General features: G+C 40.6%; 2 protein-coding genes across 6 annotated transcripts in view; one reads left to right on the forward strand and one right to left on the reverse strand.

Annotated features, from left to right (window-relative positions):
* Window positions 1–4,940, reverse strand: part of cst14b.1 (cystatin 14b, tandem duplicate 1) — a 5,488-nt gene extending 548 nt beyond the window's left edge. The window contains exons 1-2 of the mRNA XM_079815445.1: window positions 4,554–4,940; window position 1 (exon numbers count right to left, since the gene is read on the reverse strand). The exon at window position 1 is cut by the window's left edge and continues 101 nt beyond it. Of these exons, the coding sequence (XP_079671571.1) occupies window position 1; window positions 4,554–4,628 (76 nt within the window). The 5' untranslated portion in view covers window positions 4,629–4,940. The remainder of the gene's footprint in view (window positions 2–4,553) is intronic.
* Window positions 4,941–5,372: 432 nt separating this feature from the next.
* On the forward strand, window positions 5,373–25,548 carry LOC307124938 (thiosulfate:glutathione sulfurtransferase). Of its 5 annotated transcripts, none has more exons than XM_079814442.1 (5): window positions 5,399–5,653; window positions 10,451–10,528; window positions 15,576–15,698; window positions 15,769–15,931; window positions 25,466–25,548. In XM_079814442.1, exons 1-5 carry the CDS (start codon window positions 5,494–5,496, stop codon window positions 25,518–25,520), a joined length of 579 nt encoding a protein of 192 aa, XP_079670568.1. In that variant the 5' UTR covers window positions 5,399–5,493; the 3' UTR covers window positions 25,521–25,548. The 5 variants fall into 5 exon arrangements, with proteins under 5 accessions (XP_079670570.1, XP_079670569.1, XP_079670568.1 ...); XM_079814441.1 differs by lacking the exon at window positions 25,466–25,548 and adding an exon at window positions 20,683–20,928; XM_079814440.1 differs by lacking the exon at window positions 25,466–25,548 and adding an exon at window positions 16,587–17,504.
* Window positions 25,549–26,995: the final 1,447 nt, after the last annotated feature.

Consider the following 26,995-nt stretch of genomic DNA (forward strand, 5'->3'; position numbering starts at 1 on the left):
CCTGAAGCAAAAGATGCAGATTTCATGTTTAATGCAAATGTGGTTCATCTAAATCTAGAGACTGTATATAACAATGGACGTAGTGTCCGTCAACCACAGGTTTCTGAAGAGCATTTTAGAAGCCAAAAGTGGGCGGAGCCAGGGCATCACTCCTGAATAACCATAAATGGGCAAAGAGGCAGGCCGTGGGTGGAGCTGAGGTGCCTGGTTGCTGAAACTAGCCGCGGCAATCCACCTGTCACTCAAGTGGCCACGCCCTTAATTATGCAGAACTTTAAGGTTTAATATTATTTATACGGATGAGTTATAAAAATATTCACCCCCCTCACAGTCGTCATGAAGGGTAAAATTAGCTGTATAGACCAAACCCACTTTTTGTACCAGACTGTAAACATGTTTTAATCTGCTGTAAAGTTGGGCATTTTAACATGGGATTCTCTCTAGTCTCTAGTGGCCAGTCGATGAATTACAGTTTAAAGGCCCTATTTTACCGATCCAAGTGCATGGTCTAAAGCGCAAGTGCACTTAGGGAGTGTCTGAATCCACTTTTGCTAGTTTAACGATGGGAAAAATGGTCCAAAAGGGTTTTCTTAATGAGTCATGGGTGTGTTTTGGGCGTGACCTGAAATAAACCAATCAGAATTTCATCTCCCATTTCCTTTAAAAGCCAGTTGCGCACGCACCATGGCGGATTCGCTATTTACATGTAAGCGAAACTCTTCTCCAGAGAGGAATCATTTTATTTTTAATATTTAAAAATGTGTGTTTGCTGCTGCGCATCCCTGTGTGTGTAATAAGCAGAGTGTACGCTCAAAAGATGCAGATTTCATATTTAATGCAAATGTGGTTCATCTAAATCTAGAGACTATAGTCTGTATATAACAATGGACGTAGTGTCCGTCAACCGTAGGTTTCTGAAGAGCATTTCTGAAGCCCAAAGTGGGCGGAGCCAGCGCATCACTCCCGAATAACCATACATGGGCAAAGAGGCGGGCCGTGGGTGGAGCTGAGGTGCCTGGTTACTGAAACCATAGATATACATAATAAAGGCTAGATTGTCTTACGGCGGAGTCTCTATAACGTCATCAGCGGCGGCCATCTTGTCACAGGCAGGGCTCTGTGGTGCCTGATGTAAGGCGAGTGATCAGCATGAACACAAATACTCTTATCTCACTGAAATCTTGATGGATGTACAAATGGTTTGGTTTCTTACAAACGTTATTAACGTGGCTATAATTATGGTTGCTTGAACAAATTATGAATAATTATTCATAAGTATGCAGTGTCATAACTACATCTGTGACGTTTATAACAAACTAAACAGTTTGAAAATCGGTAGAAAATTGAGCAAGTTATGGTTATTTAAAAAGTGCATGCACCATTAAAACACAATGTTACGAGTGAGCGAGCTGACTGTGACAAGATGGCCGCCAGGTGCGGACGTCGACCTCCATTGGCCAGCAGCGCGGACGAGACATCTAGCCTTTATTATGTATATCTATGACTGAAACTAGCAGCGGCAATTCACCTGTCACTCGGGTGGCCACACCCTTAATTATGCAGAACTTTAAGGTTTAATTTAATTTAAATGGATGAATTTAAAAAATATTAACCCCCTCACAGTTGTCATGAAGGGTAAAATTAGCCATATAGACCAAAAACACTTTGTGTACCAGGTTGTAAACATGTTTTTTTATGCTGTAAAGTTGAGCATTTTAACATGGGATTGACTCCCTTTTGGCCAGTCGATGAATTGCAGTTTAAAGGCCCTATAGTCTGAATTCACTTTTGCTAGTTTAACGATGGGGAAAATGGTCCAAAAGGGTTGTCCCGAGTCTCTTAATGAGTCATGGGTGTGTTTTGGGCGTGACGTGAAATAAACCAATCAGAGTCTCATCTCCCATTCCCTTTAAAAGCCAGTTGCGCTCGCACCATGGCGGATTCACTATTTAATAGACTGAACGCTTCTCCAGCGAGGAATCCTTTTATTTTTAATATTTCAAAATATGTTTGCTGCTGCGCATCCCTGTGTGTGTAATAAGCAGAGTGTACGCTCAAAAGATGCAGATTTCATATTTAATGCAAAATTGGCGGAGCCAGCACACCACTCCCGAATAACCATAAATGGGCAAAGAGGCAGGCCGTGGGTGGAGCTGAGGTGCCTGGTTGCTGAAACTAGCAGCAGCAATCCACCTGTCACTCAAGTGGCCACGCCCCTACAGAGACATCAGAGCCAGCGGCAGACGTCAGAAGGACTGGCCGAGGAAAGGCTGCTCTCGCCGGGGTTAATGAGCGCTGAGCGCCCGGTGATCGCCTGGAGCTCACAACTCCAAAAACACAAGATTATTATTTTTAAATAGGCGCTCTCTTTATAAATAAACCACAGATTTGAGCTTTAAACAACTACATTCTCACCTGAAAAAGTCTTAAAACTACATTTTGTGACACAATAGTAGTATTTTTAAATTATGTGGGGTTTCTCATCACGTCACTTTACCACGTGACAGCAGCGAGCAGGCTCCTGATTGGTTAACGCGGCGCAAATTGACAGCAAAGTTAAACATTTTCGACTCGGGCGTCAGACGCGAATTCGCTTCAAACGAGTGAATGCACAAAAAGCACCACTCGCACATATCACGCAAGACGCTCAATTTGCGTCAAAATCACGTGAACGAGGCGGAATCGCGTCGCAGGACCTACAGACGCGCGTCAACGCGGCCTTTCCATTGACTTAACATTGAAATCACTCGCTCCTGACGCTCTATTCGCGTTTGGTGTGAACGCAGCATTAGGGCGTGTCTGAATCCACTTTAACGAAGGCAAAAAATGGTCCAAAAGGGGTCTCTTAATGAGTCATGGGTGTGTTTTGGTCTCATCTCCCATTCCCTTTAAAAGCCAGTTGAGCTCGCACCATGGCGGATTCGCTATTTACATGCGAGCGGAAAGACTTAACGGTTCTCCTTTTATTTTTAATATTTAAAAATGTGTGTGCGCTGCTGCACATCCCTGTGTGTGTAATAAGCAGAGTGTAAATATTAATAACTAAATATTACTAACACCCTTTTAATAACAAAAAAAACACTGCGCTATTGACTTTAGAGCAGGTTTATATTGGTTAATGGCGCAGTCGTTTTCAGTTCCTCAAAATAGCAACACGCTAACAATGCTCTTGAACACACCTGGTGTTCAGACCAGACGCCCATGGGCGAACAGATGAGCGCCAGTGCATTTGCTATTTAAACAACGTGACGCTGGACGTGAACATGAGAACTCCGTCTGAATCGGCCCGGCTGAATCTAGCAAAAAACACATTGCGCCGGGTGTATGATAGGTCACTTCTGCGTTGGATATGCTACATTTATTAAAAATAGTAAAATAAAAACAGTAGAAAAACCAACTGAAAAGGCCTCTTTCACACAGAGTGTGTGAGGAATTACTGTGACACCTTTTCACACAGAGAGATTGACTTGTTTTGATTGATTACTGTGACACGCCCGTCTTAAATCAACAGATTAGTGATTCATTCAGGTCCTGAATCAGCTTTAATTGTGTTTGGGTGTGAATATAGAGATTCTCATGAGTCTAGACTATGACATAGTAATAGGCTACATTACATTTTTGTTAACTTTGCACTATTGTCACTGTATATTAGGTTTAGGCAAATTTTGAGTAATTGGCTTTTTGAAGACTTAAATTAGAGCATTCTGGGAAGTATGCATGCATACATTATTTTTTTCAGTGAAATTAATGCACTATATTGTAGTTTGATCATTTGTTTTATTAAATATTTTGTATTTTTAGGGGTGCTAAATTATATTTATGCAGTAGTTTTAGTCCATTTATTAATTTAAGCATACACCTGAAAATGAAACTGCTCATAAATCTTGAATGCTTTGGAGCACAGATTTAAGTTTGGTCTTTTTTTAAAGATGACATTTGGAAAATTATTGCTGAAGTGAAAAAGTGTGATTTATTTATTTTACGAATTTTACACTTATTGTTATGAAAAATGCACAAAAATACTATTTTTAATTTTTATATTATGACATATATTTTCCAAAACCGCGAGAAAATCGAAGCTATAAATTTAAAGTTGTGTTCCAATTTTCTTTCCATGTACTAAGTGCCAAAACCTTTACCAAGTTTCATACCATTCCGATGTAAAACATTAAAACAAAAATAAATTAAGTAAAATTTTTGGGGCAAAAATGACCGTAGAGCACCAGAGGGTCAATCCAATATAATGAAATATGTAAATGAACTATTAAGGTGGATGTTTATAGTGGTAGGTACACATCTTTTCTCCTTTATTGCTTTCTTGTAACAGCTAAATTTATTTGAAATTGATGTGATTTCTCTCTCTCTCTCTCTCTTTGGTGATTCTTCTGAACAGCTGATCCTACATAAATTATTTTTTATTTATTTTAAAATTGTATTGTGCATAATAACGTAGAAACGTCTGAATACTAATAAATAGCTAATCATAACTAATAAATACACCTCAGGTGCATTCCCAAATCATCTGACTTACACCATCAAAACAAAAGTCTCACCTCATCGCAGATCTTCTGCACCTCTGGTGTGGCTTGCTTCACCTCGGATGTCCCTCCAACCTTTTTGGTCGCCATTGCAATAATGTGTGGTTGATCGGTGTCGAGATGTTAAAATAGTGTGTTTAAAACATACAGAACTGACTGCTACAGTATTTATGCTGCCTAGATCATATGACTATGAGCCATCAGCGGGATATACCATGTGTTCAGAAGAGGCGGAGGGGGGGCGGATAATAAAAAAAACTTTATAAAATGAGACTAAAACATATAATTAAATCATATATAAAGCTAATATGGTTAGTTACTAAAGCCAAATAGATGTATGTATCATAACATAGGATATTCTTTTTTTGTTTAATCTGAGGCAGGACGAGCACAAAAGTCAACGGAAAAACACTTGGAGGCGGGGCTTTGTAGCCCGGGCGTTCGCTCTGATTGGTCAAGTCCACTGGCATAAACAATAACTTTTATCATTTTAATTACACACTGTGCATTTTCCCGTTTAACAGCTATTAAAACGTATTAGCGCAATTAATAAAGAGTAAAATATTGTCCAGACCATTGCAGAAGTTTAAATAAATAAAAAAGAGTCACGTGTGACTTGTTGCTATTCTCAGCGCTGGTCAAAATGGACCGACCACAGTCGATTGTGATTACAACACAATCTGTTTTAATTACATTTAAAGGAATGATTGGGAACAAGTTTCATGGTTATATCAGATATATTGCTAATTTTAAAGAATATGTTAAAAACGATTAAAGTGAAACATCTCCAGTAAATCATAAAACGCCACTGAGCGCCACCTGCAGGAAAACAGCTAACAAGTCAATCGATGATACAAAGTCAATACGCTGCTTTAGATCTGTCATAGCTGCGTTTTTTAGACTTCATTCTATCTGCACATAAAAGAGCACGAATCTTCTGTTAGATAAGATAGACATGAGAAGAACAGTAATGCGCGTGAGTTCAGGTGTGCGCGCTCTCGTGGCGCTCCTGTTTCTGTCTGTTTCAGCAGAAAATACCGATCAGTGTGATGATAACGGAGCTGATAACTGCCACAAATGGACTAAAACTTCTCACAACCAACCTCTAACTACAGGTAAAGTATTTAGTTATCTCTGTATGAGTTAATGACACAATAAAAGGTCTGAGAAATGTTTAAAAAACTATTTTAGTTTGTATTGAGTGGCCTATATAAGTCATTTGAGTGAGTTTGTTCGTAGGGTCAGCTACTCATGGGTCAGTGAAGGTTTAATATTGCATCATCTGATGACCAGACTGCAATAACAAGAATGATCTATGCTGCCACATACGCAAAAAAAAGTCATGCTTTTGTAAATTATTTATTTCGTATTTATTTATTTATTTGATAGGGACCATGCATATTCATGAACATTGTTGTATAAAAATACACCATTTAAATATGCCAGAATTAGTAAAAAAATAACTACTTTTCATCTGCAGGCAGGCAACATAAGATAACATCAACAATCATACAACATTCATTCACTATAAATTAAAAAAGTTACACATTAATGGTGACATACACTACCGAAATATTTTTACATTTTAAAATCACTTTTTTCCTATTTGAAATTTGAATATATTGTAAAAGGTAATTTATTCCTGTGGTCAAAGCTGAATTTATCATCATAACTCCAGTCTTCAGTGTCACATGATCCTTCACTAATCATTCTCATATGAGGATTTGCTGCTCAAGAAACATTTATGATTATTATCAATGTTGAAAACAGTTGAGTACAATTTTTTCCCCCAGGATTATTTAATGAATATAAAGTTCAAAAGAACAGCATTTATCTGAAATATAAAAATTTTGCAACATTATAAATGTCTATACTGTCACTCGGTCAGTTTAATGCATCCTTGCTAAATAAATGTATTCATTTCTTTAAGTTCTTTCCCAAAAGATACTTTAAGCTCTTTCTTACCGACCCAAAACATTTGAACGGTAGTCCAAAGTTTCAAAAGTTTTCTATTTCAGATAAATACTGTTTTTTTTAACTTTCGATTAATCAAAGAATCCTAAACATTTTTTTTACACAACTGCTTCCAACATTGATAATTAATAATCATAAATGTTTCTTAATCATCAAATCCTCATATTAGAATGATTTGTGAAGGATCTTGTGACACTGAAGACTGGAGTAATGATAAATTAAAAAAAAATAAAATAGTGTAATTTATTCCTCACCCTCATGCCTTTCCACACCCGTAAGACCTCCGTTCATCTCCGGAACACAAATTAAGATATTTTAGTTGAAATCTGAAGGCTCAGTGAGGCCTGCAGGGAGCAAAGCAATTTACACTCTCAAGATCCATTAATGTACTAAAAACATATTTAAATCAGTCCATGTGAGTACAGTGGTTCAATATTAATATTATAAAGGGACGAGAATATTTTTTGTGCGCCAAAAAACGAAATAACAACTTATATAGTGTTGACCGATTTCAAAACACTGATTCATGAAGATTCGGACCGTTATGAATCACTCCGAGCTGCTGATTCGACTCGCTGATTCGTTTCCGCTCCAAAGCTTCATGAATCTGATCACCATAAAGGTAACCTTTTTTTATTGAGAATTAAAAGAGGTTTAGCTGTTGGTGTTTTATTGAAAATATTTTTTTGAAATTATGGTGATCAGTGTTTCCTTTAGTTAGGCAGTTTGACTCTTGGCTTTTTATGTGAGTTTGGGGTTTTAGTTACAGTGTTAACAAAACACATAATCTGTTCAAATCAAAAGAAGCCATAAACAAAAAATGTAATGAAGAAACATTGTCACTGACTAAAATTACTAAATAATATTCACTGACAATACTTTCTTGCCCCAGATCAGACATTCTGAATTCTGATTTTTAAATACATTCTTAAAGGAAAACAGTTTAGAGCACACATATATCAAGAATCAGCATATGAATTTCAACAATGGTGACATACTTAATGCTGCAATGCATGCTGGGAGCCATGAGTTTCATACTGTGGTGGCTTAGTAGGGTTGGAGCTAAACTCTGCAGGACATCGGCTCTCTAGGACCGAACTTGCTTACCCTTATAAGGGATCAATATGTAATATTTGGGGAATAAAGGGGTAAAATCAGGAAAATTAACTAATTATTTATACTGTAATTAATTTTTAATTAAGTGGTAATTATCAGTGTATTACAGGGTAAGTATGAATCCGCGGGCTGTAAATTAAATAGAATTTACAGTAAAGAATTAACAGAGGTTTAGCTGTTGATGATTGATTGAAAATGTTTGGTCACCATTATGGTCAGCTTTGTAACCGTGTTTGCTAGCACATAATTTGTTGCGAATGACACCATGAGGCGATCAGATGATAAAGTTTTAATCATCGTAAAGAAAAATTATTGATTAATCTCATAACTGATCAAACATAGTAATTTTATATTAATAGATTTTCGCTGAATATTTTGCTGGTACAGATCAGATAAATAACATAATAATATAATATAAAAATCAAAATCTATCAATATCAAATGACTATTTTTAGTCAGTTAAAAGATTAATAAATGTAATCTTGCAACTAATTATGTGTTTTAGCAAACACTGGTAAAACCACAAACTGACTTAAAAAGCCAAGAGTCAAACTGTCCAACTAAACGAAACAATGATCACCATAAAGGTAACCAAACATCTTTTTATTGAGAATTAACAGAGGTTTAGATGTTGATGTTTTATTGAAAATGTTGGTCACCATTACGGTGATCAGTGTTTCATTTAGTTGGTCAGTTTGTGTGCTTTGTAACCGTGTTTGCTAAAGCACATAATTTGTTGCGATTGACACCATGAGGCGATCAGGTGGTAAAGTAAAATGATTGATTAATCTCATAACTGATCAAACGTAGTTATTTTATATTAATAGATTTTCGCTGAATATTTTGCTGGCACAGATCAGATAAATAACAAAATAATATAATATAAAAATGAAAATCTATCAATATCAAATAACTATTTTTAGTCAGTTAAAAGATGAATCAATTAAATCTTGCAACAAATTATGTGTTTTAGCAAACACTGTTACAAAAAGACCACAAACTGACTTAAAAAGCCAAGAGTCAAACTGTCCAACCAGGGCTCCAGACTAACTTTTTACACTAGGAGCACAGTGGCCCCCAACTGAAAATTTTAGGGGCACAACCAGAAATTTTAGGGGCGCACACCGTAAATCAACATGCTAACCAAATCTACTAATTTCCACTGTATTACTAATAGGAATCGGTATCGTTAAGGTTTTAATGGTATTACTACTCTTACCCATACTGCTTATCGAGCCGGTACTTTAACGGTATTCTTATCGGTTCTTTTTATTATACATAATTAACATGGCTTTATAATCTGAAAAGTAAAATATCTAAAGCAAAAGAAACCGCAAAGTTTGAACAAAAATATAAAACATCTATTTGTACATGGACCAGTGTGCAGGCATTCGGAAGTTCTTAACATTAATATTACAGTAGAGAACAAACCTACAAAGAAATCTAATAAAGTAATGAAATGTAAAATAACACTGCATAATTTTCACTGTATAAATTGATAGATTAATGCTTATAAAAGCTAAAGTTATTAATTCAAGAGATGTGAATATTTTCTATTTGCCTTTTGTTCGATTTGAATGAATGGCTCAATCGTCAGCAGGTTTATTAGACGCTGCCCCTTTAAGACCGATCGAATGTAGAACTAATAATATCACATTCTCCTATTTCTCCAAACTATTTACGCCCATTTAAGATATAAACTGTTAAAATAACTACTCTCCAATCCGGTCATTTTGACACCGGATATTTGTTGTTTATTTGATGGTTTAGACGCGCACACGAAGCCTAAAATATAAAGTGCAAGTCGGCAGCACACACACATAAGCCGCCTTGAAGTTGGAAACAGCGTCTTTTGCGTGGATTATTGTGCATTTAATAGCTCTTAATTATCAAACACATCCCGCAGTTTAGCAACAGTAGAGACTGCAGTTTACAACAATCACTGATTCTGACGTTTAGTTTAGGTTTAGGGAGAAATGACAGCGCAGCTGTGAAAGGAAGGATGTCGCACTCGACTGAACACGGCTATAGGAATAGTTTTACCTCATACCATCTTTTTATAATTCTTGGAAGCCAAAATCGAAAATAAAATTAGATTAATATCACAGCACATAAAGTAAGCAGACTAAACTGTTGTGTAGTTCTCTTGGCCATCGTCACTCATTAAAGCTGACTGTGGTGTTGTGTTTGCTGTAGCTCCACGTAAGAGAGCGCTCGCTTTCTCTCTTCTGGATTGCGAATAGCAAAAATGCATCACGGACAAATGGTTTAATATTATCTCATATAGAAACGGCTGGCAAAGATAGAATTTGCCAGACACAACGTCTATCAATTATAATTAGTAAGTGTATTTTCTTAATTTCTCTAGTACCGACAGCAGGCAAATTTACTGGTCGCACATGTGCGACTGGATGTAAAATTCAGTCGCACACTCTCAAATTTTAGTCGCAAAATGCGACCATTTATTCGCACTCTGGAGCCCTGCGTCCAACTAAAGGAAACACTAATCACCAATATTTTTTTAAATTGAGAATTAACAGTGGTTTAGATGTTGATGTTTTATTGAAAAACCATTATGGTCATCAGTGTTTCCTTTAGTTGGGCAGTTTAACTCTTGGCTTTTTATGTTAGTTTGTGGTTTTTGTTACAGTGTTAACAAAACAATTCAAATCACCATATGTTACAAACTGAGGTGACACGGATAAAGCAGAGTTTATTAGCAGAACCAGGATGTGAGCAGATGAGGTGAGAGTCAGAGATAGTGGTTCAGGTGATTGCTGGATATGCTGGTGATACTATACGTTTTCTTGATTGTAGAACAGCGGGACAATGGATCGAAGGAGACGAGGACCAGGAGACAGGACGAGATGAGGAGACACTCAGGAGACGAAGGAGATCAGGTATGTATACTGAGGGGGTAACTGGAGTTTTTATGTCACCGGATTGATCTGCTGCAGGATGTTGAAGGGGCCAATGAATCTGGGACTCAACTTCTTGCACTGCAGACGCAGTCTGATGTCCCGGGTGGACAGCCAGACCTTCTGCCCAACCTGGAACGTCGGTGCTTCTGAGCGGTGAAGGTCGGCTGTCATCCTGCGTCTGCAGAGGGCCCGTTGAAGTTGATGGTGGGCTGAGTCCCAGACCCTCTCACTCTCCCGGAACCAGTAATCCACCGCAGGGACGTCGGAGGGTTCCCTGGACCACGGGAAGAGGGGAGGTTGATAGCCGAGTACGCACTGGAACGGAGTCAGGCCGGTGGTTGTTTGTCGGAGGGAGTTCTGTGCGTACTCGGCCCATCCAAGGAACTGGTTCCAGGAGTCCTGGTGGCCGTGACAGAAGGTACGGAGGAAACGGCCAATCTCCTGGATCTTCCTCTCCGTCTGCCTGTTCGTCTGGGGATGGTATCCTGATGTGAGGCTTACGGTCACACCTAGGAGCGAGAAGAAGGCTTTCCATACCTTGGAGATGAATTGGGGACCTCTGTCTGATACGATGTCTTCTGGGATGCCATAATAACGGAAAATGTGGTTAAACATGGCTTCTGCGGTTTCCAGGGCTGTGGGTAGTCCTCGTAGTGGAAGTAGTCAGACTTCGAGAAGCGGTCAACCACTACGAGGACACAGGTACAATTGTCAGATACGGGTAGATCTGTAATGAAGGCTACCCCTAGGTGTGACCACGGACGGTTGGGAACGGGCAGAGGAAGGAGTTTCCCGGCAGACAGGTGTCGTGGGCTTTTAGCCATGGCACATTCCCGGCATCCCCGCACGTACCTTCTGACATCAGCTTACATGTGTGGCCACCAGAAGCGCTGGCGTAGCAGCGAGAGGGTTTCATTGACCCCAGAGTGACCAGTGCCCAGTGATGTGTGCGAGGAGTGAATGAGAGGGATGCGTTGTACTCGTGTGAGTTACTGCAAGCCTGGAGGACAGCCCGGCGGCACGTTGGTGGAGGCATTGGTAGAGGGCAAGGTCTCCTCCGACCAGGTGATGGGGCTAAGGAAGAGCTTCGTAGGAAGAATGGGTTCCTCTTCTTCCTCGGACCGTTCCTCGGGGCCGTGGATGCGGGAAAGGGCTCCCGCCTTGATGTTCTTGGCCCCAGGTCGGTACGAGATGTGGATGTCGAACCTCGTGAAGAAGAGAGCCCATCTGGCTTGTCGGGGGTTGAGTCGTCTTGCCTCGCGGAGATACCCCAGGTTTTTGTGGTTGGTAAGGACCAGGAATGGATGCTTGGCGCCCTCTAACCAGTGCCTCCACTCCTCCAGTGCGAGCTTGATGGCGAGGAGTTCACGGTTGCCAATGTCGTAGTTGATCTCCGCCGGGCTGAGCTTGCGGGAGAAGAAGGCACATGGATGGAGACGACTGGGGTTCCCCTGCTGCTGAGATAGGACCCCACCCACCCCGGTGGTGGAGGCGTCCACTTCGATGACGAACGGGAGGTCAGGATCGGGATGGACCTAGAGGGGAGCTGTCGTGAAGGCGTCCTTCAGGGTATGGAAGGCTTGGGTGGCGGATGGGGTCCAGGACAGAGACTTGGGCTTGTTGCGGAGAAGGCTGGTGAGGAGGCTGGCGATGGAGCTGTAATTCTGGATGAAGCGTCGGTAGAAATGGGAGAATCCTAGGAATCGTTGAAGTTCCTTGACAGATGATGGGGTTGGCCAGGACCGGATGGCTTCCACCTCCTCTCATCCATCCGGATGCCACTGTGATCGATGATATAGCCGAGAAACTGCACTGAGGGCTGATGGAAAGAGCATTTCTCGGCTTCAAGGTAGAGCTGGTATTTCCTCAGGCGTTGAAGGACCTCCGCAACGTGACGGCGATGGTCGGCCAGGCTCCGGGAGTAGATCAAGATGTCATCTATGTAGACCAGCACGAACCTGTGGAGACACTCCCAGAGCACCTCATATATGAAGTCCTGGAATACGGAGGGGGCGTTGGCGAGTCCATATGGCATCACGAGGTACTCGTAGTGTCCTGTGGCCGTGACAAAGGCGGTCTTCCACTCGTCCCCCTCACGTATCCGGATGAGGTTATACACGCTGCGGAGGTCCAACTTCGTGAACACAGTGGCACCACGGAGATGTTCCAGGGCAGCTGGGATGAGAGGAAGGGAATATCGGAACTTTACAGTGATGTTGTTCAGAGAGCGGTAGTCAATACAAGGCCGCAAGCCTCCGTCCTTTTTCGCCACGAAGAAGAAACTCGAAGCAGCAGGGGAGGTGGATGGACGGATGTAGCCTTGCTCCAGCGCCTCCTTGATGTAATCCTCCATGGCCTTCTCCTCCGGAAGTGAGAGGGGATAGATTTTTCCTTTGGGCACTGGTTCACCTGACAGCAGATCGATGGCACAGTCCCATGGCCGATGGGGAGGCAGCTTGGAAGCCCGTTGGGGACAGAAGACGTCACTGAAGGGGGCGTAACAGGCGGGGACATCCACCAATCGTCTCTCTACCGGACTCTCGATGGACGTGGCACAGACAGGGAGATCTTGGGAACGCGTAGAGGGACGAATCGGTGGAGATGGGAAGCAGTCCGGGAAGCAGTTGTCGCCCCACTTCAGGACCTCTCCCGTCTTCCAGGAGATGACTGGGTTGTGCTGCTATAACCAATGGGCGCCCTAGTATGATGTCAGCGGTGGACTCCTCCAGAACCAGCTACCAGGTGTAGTCGCTCCATGTGGAGGATTCCGACTTGTACTCTGATTGGACCCACGGAGCGACTAACCTGCCTCCGACTGAGTGGTCTACCAGTTATCGACTGGATTTGGTAGGTCGTCGGAGTTGCAGTCGTGCGGAGCTTGAGCTGGCGGCAGAGGGTTCCCGAGATGAAGTTCCCGGCTGACCCAGAATTGAGGAGGGCAGTAACTGAAAGGGAAATTTCAGCAGCAGTAAGGTTTACAGTTGTGGTGAGTGGCCTCATCTTATTTAGAGAAGGGATGATTGCACTCACCATGGGTCGAGGAGGACGGACTGGGCATTCGCAGATGTAATGCCCAGATAAACTGCAGTACAGGCAGAGATTCTGGGTCAGCCGTCTCTGCCGCTCAGTCGATGTCAGTCGGGCATTCTCCAGTTGCATAGGCTCGGGGTTGGGTTCTGGAGGGCTGACACCACCTGGACGGCGGAGGAATGTTGAGAATGACGGCTGGCCCTGGTGCTCTTCGATACACGACTGCATACGAGTGGCGAAGCGGATGGAGAGTTGAATGAAGCGTTCTAGCCCGATGGTATCCTCGTATGCAGTGAGATGCAGCCGCACCCGAGGATCCAGACCCTGTCGGTTGGTCGTAATCAGGGACTGCTCGTTCCATCCACTAGCAGCAGCGAGGATTTGAAACTGTAGAGCATACTCATTAACAGTGGAGGTACCTTGTTTCAGATGATATCGCTGTTCTCCGATCGACGAATCCCATGATGGTTTCCCAAAGACCTCCTTGAAGTGAGACATGAACCCTGACAGGGTCTGGATCACTGGACTGTCGGTGGACCACATGGATTCCGCCCAACGGAGCGCTTTACTGGAAAGTTGAGATGTGATGAATGCCACTTTAGCGTGATCGTTGGGGTACAGGCGCGGCTGCATCTCCAGGACCAGCGAACATTGAAGAAGGAATCTGTTGCAATCCTCCGCCGAACCAGAGAAGGGCGCCGGTCTGGCCATGGGACTGGCGTACTCAGGTGGCGAAGAATCAGTGGTGTGGGTTCCGGAAGTGCTCGCTGGTGAAGGTGCAGGTGCGCTGGTGGGGAGAGCTCGCCGAACGGCGTCGACGAGCTCTTGGAAGGGATCCGGGGTGCTCATCCTGGTGAAGTGCTGTGTTGGTCCGGTATTCTGTTACAAACAGAGGTGACACGGATAACAGAGGCAGGTGGAAGCAGAGTTTATTAGCAGAACCAGGATGTGAGCAGATGAGGTGAGAGTCAGAGATAGTGGTTCAGGTGATTGCTGGATATGCTGGTGATACTATACGTTTTCTTGATTGTAGAACAGCGGGACAATGGATCGAAGGAGATGAGGAGACACTCAGGAGACGAAGGAGATCAGGTATGTAGGCAGGTAAGTCCGAGGAAGCAAGCATGAGTAGTAGCATTTGCAAACGAGACCAGACAGTGACTGAGTGTGAGCGTGGGGCTTAAGTGCAGGTGGTTATTGCAGTGATGATGACGTGCAGGTGTGTGTGCGCTCAGTATTCAGGTGATAGGGATCGTTGTGGTTGTGAGAGGGTGGAGCCTGGCGTGCTTGTAACACCATAATGGTGACCAAATATTTTCAATAAATCGTCAACCTCTGATAATTCTCAAAAGAACTGGATAGGAATTACAGAAATAAAGTCAGTCTGGTTTGTAATAAGAGATATTTAATTATGATAATTATGAGGTTAGGTGCTCACGGAACACAGAGTTTTTCAGCTGTCTTTTGACAACCATCATCACTAGAATCAAGTTTAGGACCCATAAAGTATTTAAATCCAACATACACTGATGTTCAAAAAGTTTTGCAGTCAGCAAGATATTTTGTTTTAATACTTTTTTTCTGCAGAAAAGGCATTAAATTGATCAACAAATTTCCAATTAAAAAAAAATTGTAAACCTATAATCTTACAAATTCTATAGATATGTATTTATCCATAACAACATATCAGATATCAGTGATGAGTGTGCAATCAAATGCGTATCTATAGCACGAATTGTATTTATCATGCGATTTATACGCTAAAATGAGTTTTTACGTGCATAGCCTATGTTATGCACTTTATAACGTATAATATGCACGTACCCCACACTACTAAAGCTACCCAACAGGGTGACAATGCGTATCATATGCGCGTAAAAACGAATTTTGGCGTATAATTCGTGATCATATAGAATAGATAGAACAGACTTATAAACATACCTTCTCAGTGTGGAATAGCAGCAGTTTGTCGATACTCACCTGTTGTGTTTTTCAGATGGCGTTGTGACGTACGAGCAGCTGAAGGACATGATGTCCGCTGGAAGCGTCCAGCTCCTCGACATACGTAAACCAGAGGAGCTGGAAGCAGGTTTTATTCCAGGAGCCATAAACATTCCATGTACGTCCCACACAGTTCAGCTCTGCACAAACACACACAGACTTTATGAGTGACAGTACTTTTGTTGTAGTGCTAGAGGTGGAGCAGGCCCTCAGACTGAGCCCAGATCAGTTTAGTGAGCGCTACGGTGTCACAAAGCCTCACAGAGACGACTCAGACTTTGTGCTGTACTGCACGAGAGGGGTACGCAGCCTCACTGCGCTGGAGACCGCAAGAGCTCTGGGATACACAAGGTACGGACACACACACACATCACCTTTAAAACATGGAACAGTTTGTTGAACCTTCCAAAAAATAGTTTGCAAATATACTTTTTTGCGGAGTATCATATTTGATACATCAGGCTTTTATGGCTCATTGCTATGCCATATTTAGGTAAAGGGGGACAACATGAAAGAAATACAGGTGCTGGTCTTATAATTAGAATATCATCAAAAGGTTGATTTATTTCACTAATTCCATTCAAAAAGTGAAACTTGTATATTATATTCATTCATTACACACAGACTGATATATTTCAAATGTTTATATCTTTTAATTTTGATGATTATAACTGACAACTAAGGAAAATCCCAAATTCAGTATCTCAGAAAATTAGAATATTACTTAAGACCAATACAAAGAAAGGATTTTTATCCTTTGGCCAACTGAAATGTATGAACATGAAAAGTATGAGCATGTACAGCACTCAATACTGAGTTGGGGCTCCTTATGCCTGAATTACTGATAGTGGCCTTCAGCTCTTCTGTCTGGCATATCGCATCTTCCTCTTCACAATACCCCATAGATTTTCTATGGGGTTAAGGTCAGGTGAGTTTGCTGGCCAATTAAGAACAGGGATATCATGGTCCTTAAACCAGGTACTGTTTGCTTTGGCACTGTGTGCAGGTGCCAAGTCCTGTTGGAAAATGAAATCTGCATCTCCATAAAGTTGGTCAGCAGCAGGAAGCATGAAGTGCTCTAAAACTTCCTGGTATACGGCTGCGTTGAACTTGGACCGAAAACACAGTGGACCAACAGCAGCAGATGACATGGCACCCCAAACCATCACTGACTGTGGAAACTTTACACTGGACCTCAAGCAACGTGGATTGTGTTCCTCTCCTCTCTTTCTCCAGACTCTGGGACCCTGATTTCCAAAGGAAATGCAAAATTTACTTTCATCAGAGAACATAACTTTGGACCACCATTTAGCAGCAGTCCAGTCCTTTTTGTCTTTAGCCCAGACGCCTTTGACGCTGTCTGTTGTTCAAGAGTGGCTTGACACAAGGAATGCGACAGCTGAAACCCATGTCTTGCATACGTCTGTGTGTAGTGGTTCTTGAAGCACTGACTCCAGCTGCAGTCCACTCTTTGTGAATCTCCCCCACATTTTTGAATGGGTTTTGTTTCACAATCCTCTCCAGGGTACGGTTATTCCTATTGCTTGTACACTTTTTTCTACCACATCTTTTCCTTCCCTTCGCCTCTCTATTAATATGCTTGGACACAGAGCTCTGTGAACAGCCAGCCTCTTTTGCAATGACCTTTTGTGTCTTGCCCTCCTTGTGTAAGGTGTCATTGGTCGTCTTTTGGACAACTGTCAAGTCAGCAGTCTTCCCCATGATTGTGTAGCCTACAGAACTAGACTGAGAGACCATTAAAGGCCTTTGCAGGTGTTTTGAGTTGATTAGCTGATTAGAGTGTGACACCAGGTGTCTTCAAAATTGAACCTTCTCACAATATTCTAATTTTCTGAGATACTGAATTTGTGATTTTCCTTAGTTGTCAGTTATAATCATCAAAGTTAAAATAAATAAACATTTGAAATATATCAGTCTGTGTGTAATGAATGAATATAATATACAAGTTTCACTTTTTGAATGGAATTAGTCAAATAAATCAACTTTTTGATGATATTCTAATTATATGAACAGCACCTGTAGTAAAACAATGAGTTTGTCTTAAATTGGGAATCTAAGTTCGGGAGCTGACCAAGCCAAAATAACTCTTAGTTTGAACCCTCTTTCCTAAACCTAATTAAAAAGAAAATACAATGCACTGCCTTAGGGATGACAGACACAAAGCTCTTTGAAACTTTGAACCAATTGATTCACAAAATTATTCACTGTTTCGAAGCACTCAAAACACCACACGCTGGTGAACCCTGCTGGTTAGAACAGTGTAAATGCAACAAACCCAGCTCAAACATGCAAACAACAACAAAAAAAACATTAGATGCAATAACCATCATATAACATTAAATATGAAGTGTCTTTATAATAGGTGTTATTTTATTAAATTGCAGGGCTTATCAGGTTAATCAGACCATTAAAAATATTTAACTACAACTTTATTATAGAAATGTGTCATATAGGGCCAGATTTACTTACAGCTAGCCCCAGCACAAACCCTCTTTTGGCGTTAAAAGACGACTAAAGACACACAGTGAAAAAGGCATGGATATTTCCAGATTTCACTGCTCCTGGTAGATTGTGTTGGTCATTATGGAAATGATCCGGCTGTGTCAGTGTTCTTAATTGATGTGTCGTCAGTAGATCACGCGCAGAACTTTACACTCCCATCGGCACTTTTATGGGATTGTGCTCTCATGCTAATTTGCCTAATTTGTTTAGTAAATCTGGCCCTAAATGTATACAATTTTATAAAATGAATCCGAGATCAGATAAAAACTATACAGACACTTGTTCATGAATTCACAGAGGTCATTGAAATTTTGAAACATTTTGAAACAGCATGGCCTCGTTTACTGAAATCACGTGACTTTGGCAGTTTGATACGCGCTCCAGTTCACTGGTTCAAAGCTTCACGTTTCGAAAGCGGCCATCACTAAACGGCATAGCCAGAAAACTTTACAATAAACAAAAATGGAGTCAGACTCCTTACTTTCCTCAATATTTGCAATATATTTACAACAAAGCCAAGTGAACAAATTGAGAGTGGGGGGTCTATGGGTTTTACCTGATCTCTTATCAGTTTTACACATTTGTGCATGTTTTAAGTAGACATTAGTATCATTAAAAAGAATAATAGGGTGCGTCTCAATCAGCTCCCTAGTTCAGTAGTCAGGGCACAGATCAGGGAGTCGGCCATTTTAAGGGCTGTCTCAATCGCAGAATCCTTCCAGTGCACTGAAGCGTTCGCTCCCTAAAAAGTCCCACAATGCACTGCAAAACCCAGGGTGCATCGTTGCCTCTTTAGTGAGCCAACTCACTAAACATAACCACCGGTAACAACACATGATATATGTTTTGAAAAATAGAAAGTATTATTTTATTATATTTGAGAATAAACATCGCTAGACAGGTAATGAACGCAATCTAGCTAACATTTATAATTTATTTATGTCTGAAATGTTGCACGTACATGTAACAAGCAAAGTATTGTTAGTACTGTACTGTCAGAAAGATATCAGCTCTGCTGTTGTTCATAAATACCAGTAGTAATGTTGTACATTGAGGCTAATTGGCCTGTTTAACTGAGCCAGTCATGAAACAAACAAAACAAGCCCTGAAAACTAATAAAAGAACATTATATTACACAGACACTTGATATTTAATCTTAGATGATTGGTTAATTGCATTTCATAGATTTTACTTACAATAAAACAGTTGCAATGTGTTTTTTTGCATGTTTGTGCTGAGTTTGTTGCATTTACACAGTTCTGAGCAGCAGGGGTCACCAGCGTGTGGCGATTCGAGCGCTTCCACACAGTGAATCATTTAGCTTTGAAAAGCTTTGTTTCTCCCATCAGCACCGAAAAGTGTCTGAGAACAGGCAAAAGTTCAAATACACCAAACACAGTTCCTCAAATACACCAAACACAGTTCCTCAAATACAAACAATCAGAGCTCACAGTCTCTAAAACCCTCTTAACACACACAAACTCTGCACTCCACCAATCAGGACACAGCATCAACAGCACATGAACAAACCACAGGGTCATAACACTCATGATAAAGTGAGAATATGGAGCTCACACTCAAGGAGGAAAAAAAACACATCTGTTTTACAAATGATGATGATATGATGATATTTATATGGGCAAAAAGTATGAAATTCTGATGCTTGTAATGTAAATCAATAAGATATTTTTAACAGTATAGCAGATAATTACATAAAATACATATTCATATCAATATCTGCCAATAATCGGTCTTAGTAAGATGATATTTAAATGCTTAGTTTTATGATCAAAGCTCTGAAGTTGTAAATCATAATGCAGTGAAATCTAATGATGACTGAGAGATGAACGAATAAACCTTCCTCAGAAGCCTGATGATCATATTTGAGACTCTTTACTAAAAAACTATGTATGGATAATCAATTAAACCTAAACTGCCTCAGTGCAGTAATTGTTCATCTTCAAATATTACTTGCAATATCAGTTATTCATGTTTGATTTATAAAAATGAAAGATTTCACAGCAAAAATACACGTGAACCACGAGCTGAAGGTCCGCGTTTTTAACTAAAGGCCTTTTACTTGATAAAAAGGGTAAAGTATCAATCAGATGACGGACGGCACGCACTAGATTGAGTACAACAGGTTTTTCAGCAAAGTTTTGATCATGTTGATCATTTAAGCCTTAGAATATTATTATTATTATTAAAGGGTTAATTTAAGAGAGGATAGGATATGGTTTCACTCCATATGCCAACAATTATTTTTCCTTTGCTTTCTTTCATTTTCTGTTTGTGATTTTTTTATTGGCTGTTATACTGTTTTTGCATGTAGAAATGGTTGTATGAATATAATGCAGTTTACAATTATGATTTATGTGTGCTTTTCTTCATTTGATCAATGAAAACCTGGTTATATCAGGGAATAAAAAAAAATATCAGGCCTGGAAATGAATTAAATCATATGAGTCTTTGTAATATCTATATAGTCATTATGCTTCACTCTAATCCTTATCTTGTAATCACACAAACCTCAGCAAGTGTTGATAACTCCTTCATCAGTGTCTCTGTTTGTCTGTCAGGGCCCGTCATTATGCTGGAGGATTCAGTGAGTGGCTTCAGCAGGAAGGTCAGTGAGCAGAAAGAGTCCAGCGTGAAACTTGACAGCAGAGAAATGAAGCTCATTTCAGCTCCGTGAAGGACCTGAAGACTATGACTGAATTTATACGGCACTTGACTGTTAAAATGACAGAACAGACCCAAAAATGTATTCTTCAGATGTGTCTATATATTTTGCCAAGGCTCAATAAATATTGCATAGTTTATGATACAGTGTGTTTGTTTTTATGTCATATGATTTTGGATGGACCAGCGACACATCAAATGATTTGAACTAACGGAAATAGACAATTAGATCATCCCCATCCTGATAGGGCAAACAGATTTGACTTGGAAAATGGATTTCAAATGTTTCACTTTTTTTTTTTGTAGTTATTTTTAATGATTTGGAATGGTGCAATATTTATGTTCAGTTATTTCAACATAAAACATTTTTAGTAAAGTGAGTGAATTTGTTGATGTTCACATAAACACACTGAGACAGGCACTGAGGGTTTGAATATCGAGTTTAATATTGAGGAATGAAACAGTTTACAGTAGTTCCTCTATACAGTATGGCAGCTCATTGTGTGTGTCTGATATCAGATCAGACACACTGTTTTCTGCATGTGGTTAGACGTGTTCAGAAGGGGACCAGTGGATCACTGAGGGTTTTAGGGTTCAAGGTTTTTGGCCATGGCGTTTTGTGGAGCAGTGGTAGCAACGTCGGTACAGAGAAACGTGTGGGTGCGGAGTCGCAGCCAGGAGTGGTGGGATACTGATGTGAGTGGATTTACTGATACCGAATTCGTCAGTAACTTCAGAATGACCAGATCCACCTTCAATTATGTTTGTGAGCGCCTTCATCTAACTTTGTCACGGGAAGAGACACGTCTGTGGCGGCCCATAACAGTGCAGAAACGCGTTGGAGTTGGAGTGTATTGGCTAGCAACAGGTGCGTACTTCTTCTTTTATTGGCGGTTAGCAACTATTTCTTGTGCATTCAACGTACAATGATGACGTTTGTGCGTATCAACGACGTGCAGGTCGGATACATGTGACCTGGCAGTTCAGACTGAAGACGCATTTCAAAAGATCGGATATGTATCGGATTTGGACCACATACCCAAGTGGCCTGGGTCGCATTTGAAAAAATCGGATCTGTGTCGTTCAGACTGTCATGAAAAGGATACAGGTCAATAAGGGCAATAAAATCGGAATTGGGTCGTTTCAGCCTGCAGTGTGAACGCAGCCTAACTGACAGAAAGATCAGGAACGAGGAAGTAAAAAGAGTGTTTCATGTTTACTGTAAGTGTGTTGCTCAAGGGCTCAATGGTGATGGTCCAGGAACGGATTTTTGCAGACTACTGTGCAAGATTTACAACGCCATTTATTTATACAGTTTCACAGACGGGGCTTAGATTAACCCAGGATTAGTTTAATAGGACATTTAAGTAGCTGTTATAAACATGCCCTGGTCCATTGTAAACTCTGTGTAAACGGCTCATACTTTACCCAGTGTTAACAATTAATCCTAGGTATTCATACGATGACGTTTCACACAGTACATTCTGAACCCTTGGTTAAAGGCACAATATGTACGTTTTCGCTGCTAGACGTCACTTAGTCAAAACAAATGCGTAGCTGTGGAAAAGAATCCGACGGGACTCGGGCAGAAATCATATTCATGGATGAGCTGATGTATTAAATATGTATTAACGTTACTATAGGATGAAGCAGGGTGGGACTGAAAGCCGTTAGAGCGGAATGAGGCCGCTGGAGCGATTGCTAATGGGAGACGAGCGCGACACACGGATCAAGAGCAGTGGAGCTTTTATTACGAGCGCTTCTGCTTCTTCCACCCACTAACTGTGTTGAGCTTTATAACAGTGAATAGTTTTCTGTCGATGAATGTATCCAAACAAGTGAGTCGTGAGTGATTCTGAAAAAAATTTACCCCACGAGTAATTATGGTGTGTGCATACCAAAAGCGAAGACAAATATTCGCATCGCTTTACTCGCTCTAGTTTAATCGCGGGATAACTCGTTTTTCACTTCACTTGCGCAAATAAAAACATTGCACGATGAGGAGTGTTATCCAGCACATCAACAACAACAATTCTTTCTTCCATTTTTTCCATCATCACACATTTTGGAGATAACATTGCTGTTCTGTACCTGCGGGATTCCTCCTCTCATCACCATCTTGCAGTCTTAACCCCTTGATGTCAAGGTTGGGATGAGACTTGACCTCAGAACTAACGGCAAGGGCACAGAGCAAAACTCCCAGCAATCCCAGCATGGTGGTTGACATGGCTACTGCAGAGTCCGGAGTGTGTGGGAATCTGGACCTCGAGGAGTGAATTCTGAGCGGAGTCCTACGGCACACTCTTATATAGCACAGCCCCCCGTTACATAAGCACACGCCCCTTACACACACACACACACACACACACACACACACACACACACACACACACACACACACACACACACACACGCTCACACTTACATACATCACCTTTAAACTTGGAACAGTTTGTTGAACCTTCCAAAAAATAGTTTGCAAATATACTTTTTTGTTGAGTGTAATGCCCTATCTAGGGAAAAGGGTGCAACATCAAAGAAATAGTAAAACAACAAGTTTGTCTTTAATTGGGAATCTAAGTTCGGGAGCTGACCAAGCCAAAATAACTAATGAAACATTCTTAGTTTGAACCCTCTTTCCTAAACCTAATCATAAAGAAAATACAATGCATTGCCTTAGTGATGGGAGAAACAAAGCTCCTGAAACTTTGAATCAATTGATTCACAAAATGATTCACTGTTTCAAAGCACTCAAAACACCACACGCTTGGTGACCCCTGCTGGTCAGAACTGTGTAAATGCAACAAACTCAGCTCAAACATGCAATAATCATTATATACCATAAATATGAAGTGACTTTATAATAGGTGTTATTTTATTAAATTGCAGTGCTTGTTTTATGGAGAGTTTGGTTAATCAGACCATTAAAAAACCTTTAACTACAACTCTTCCTTTTTATTATACAAATGTGTCATATAGGGCCAGGTTTACTAACAGCTAGCACCAGCACAAACCCTCTTGTGGCGTTAAAAGACGACTGTCAGGATTTACTGAAGACACGCAGTGAAAAAGGTGTGGACAGTGATTTTTTTTTCGTGACTGATCTTATTGCATATTTGGAGGAGTTTCCCTTTCAGATGCAAAATGTATGGCAGGTTTCAAAACGGGGCCACTCAACAGAGACTGCATTACTGTCGGTCACTGAAGCCCTTTCCAAATCATCAGTCCTCGTCCTCCTCGATCTATCTGCTGCCTTTGACACTGTCAATCATCAGATTCTTCTGTCCACCCTCTCATCACTGGGCATCACAGGGATTCCACTCCACTGGTTTGAGTCCAATATCACAGGTAGGTCTTTCAGGGTTGCCTGGAGAGGGGAGGTATCCAAAGCACATCAAATGACCACTGGGGTTCCTCAGGGCTCAGTGCTTGGACCTCTCCTCTTCTCCATTTACACTACATCACTGGGACCCATCATACAGGCACATGGCTTCTCATTGCTATGCTGATGACACATAGCTCTACCTTTAATTTCAACCAGATGATCCCACAATAGCTGCAGGAATCTCAAGCTGTCTGGTGGATATCTCTGCGTGGATGAAAGAACATCACCTGCAGCTCAAACTGGCAAAGACTGAGCTTCTCTTCTTCCCTGCCAATCTGACTCTACAACATGACTTCACCATCCAGCTAGGTTCATCCTTGATTTCCCCTTCAAGGTCGGTCAGAAATCTTGGAGTATCTTTTGAGGACCAGCTGTCCTACAAATGCCACATTTCAAAGACAGCTCGGTCATGCAGGTTTGCGCAGCACGACATCAGAAAAATCAGACCTTTCATAACAGAGCATACAACACAGCTTCTCGTCCAGGCCCTGGTCAGTTCTAGGCTTGACTACTGCAATGCACTTCTGGCTGGACTTCCATCGTGTGCTATCAAGATGCTTCAAATGATTCAGAACGCAGCAGCTTGTCTCGTCTTCAATGAGCCCAATAGGGCCCGTCACACCTCTCTTCATCTCTCTGCACTGGCTACCAATCACTGCTCGTGCTTGCATTAAGTTCAAGGCGTTGACACTTGCTTACAGATCCAACACAGGCTCAGCTCCTGCATACTTCCACTACTACACTACCGCATACTAATATTACTTGCAATATCAGTTATTCATGTTTGATTTATAAAAATTTAATATTTCACAGCAAAAAGACATGTGAGTCACGAGCTGAAGGTCAGCGTTTTTAACTGAAGGCCTTTTACTTGCTAAAAAGTGTAAAGTATCAATCAGACGACAGACGGCACGCAGTAGATCGAGTGTGTTTTAGCAAAGTTTTGATCATGTTGATCATTTAAGCCTTAGAATATTATTATTATTATTATTATAGGGTTAATTTAAGAGAGGATAATGATATGATATGGTTTCACTCCATATGCCAACATTTATTTTTCCTTTGCTTTCTTTCATTTTCTCTTTGTGATTTTTTATTTTATTTTTATTGGCTGTTATACTGTTTTTGCATATATTAATGGTTGTATAAATATAATACAGTTTACAATTATGAATTATGAATAATGAATTAAATCATATGAGTCTCTGTAATATCTAATAATCCTTATCTTGTAATCACAGAAACATAAGCAAGTGTTGATAATTCATTCATCAGTGTCTCTGTTTGTCTGTCAGGGCCCGTCATTATGCTGGAGGATTCAGTGAGTGGCTTCAGCGGGAAGGTCTGTGAGCAGAAAGAGTCCAGCATGAAACTTGACAGCAGAGAAATGAAGCTCATTTCAGCTCCGTGAAGGACCTGAAGACTATGACTGAATTTATACGGCACTTGACTGTTAAAATGATAGAACAGACCAAAAATATTTCTAAAATCTCACAGATGTGTCTATATATTTTGCCAAGACTCAATAAATATTGCATGGTTTTTGATAGTGTTTGTTTTTATGCCATATGATTTTGTCATCATAAATGGACCCAGCGACACATCACATGTATGTTTTCCCAACTAACTGAAGGAAACACTGAAATAAACCATCAGTATGAATTCATGATCGAGCATTGACCACTGATGATGGAGATAACAGGGATTTACACAATGAGCTAATCTGACATTCAGAATGAGGTTTTTTGCAAGAGCTTACATGAACAGATGTGGTGGTCTGCAACCAGTTACAATTCATAAAAACATCAAGGTGAAAGAGAGTTAAGCTTTTGGTTATTTTCTGAAAGAGAAAATAAGTAATAAGAAAAAAGTGTTGATTTACCTTTGAAGTTTATTGATAATTTAAGATTCAATGCAAGTTCAATGAAATTTAATATTTCCTTTATTGTGTGTGAATAAATCTAATTGTTTTTGGTTATATTTACAAAATTGTGTTGCTTGAAGTCATTTAGGAGAGACATATTAGAAAGGGAAAGAATAACATTATTGCATAGTTGCACGAGAGACGCATTTAAAGAATCCGGAGCATTTTTTGGGTTACACTCAGAGCATACACACATTTGAGAAATGATCTTAGATCAAATGTAGGACAGTTTCTACGCAACATTTTATAAATGAGGCCCCTGATGATCAAATAGAAATGTATTATCAGTATTTATGCTGCCAATATCACATGACCTCGGCCACACACATCTAAATTAAGGAGCTGAAATAGGTTATATATTAACAGTGGAGAATTATAAGGAACTACTTCACTGGTAGATCATTACACTCATTATTTAAGTACATTTTCCATTATGTTTTTTTTATTTGAGGTGCAGTCAGCACGTTCTGCTTCTTCACATTTTGATAAACATTTAATATATATATAGCTGGATTTATGTTGCAATTAAAAAAAAAAAAGAAGTTAATATGTTATTGCCTTTTCAATACTTTTAATAATTTTGTGTAAGTAAAATATTTTAAAGGGGACATATTATGCCTCTTTTTACAAGATGTAAAATAAGTCACACACAGCTCTTGGCAATAACAACACATTTGAATATCATGCTATTACGCTTACAACTCCCACTAAAATACATATTGTAGTCATTTACCGCCCCCCAGGTCCACTGACCACCTTTGTCCATGAACTTGATGTTCTTTTGTCCTCATTTCCAGAGGATGGCTGCCCACTCATAGTACTCGGCGACTTCAACATTCACCTGGACAAATCTTATGCTTCAGATTTCCACACCCTCCTAGCTTCATTCGATCTCAAACGC

The sequence above is a fragment of the Gobio gobio genome (genome assembly GCF_949357685.1).
Source record: "Gobio gobio genome assembly, chromosome: 4".
Taxonomy (NCBI): domain Eukaryota; kingdom Metazoa; phylum Chordata; class Actinopteri; order Cypriniformes; family Gobionidae; genus Gobio; species Gobio gobio.

Bases quoted from the DNA above. Each gene is read 5' to 3' on its own strand.
- LOC307124938 (XM_079814440.1), top strand. From the start codon at position 5,494: ATGAGAAGAACAGTAATGCGCGTGAGTTCAGGTGTGCGCGCTCTCGTG. The intron at 5,654-10,450 runs GTAAAGTATTTA...ATTGTAGAACAG, and splicing joins CAACCAACCTCTAACTACAG to CGGGACAATGGATCGAAGGA. The intron at 10,529-15,575 runs GTATGTATACTG...TGTGTTTTTCAG, and splicing joins CAGGAGACGAAGGAGATCAG to ATGGCGTTGTGACGTACGAG.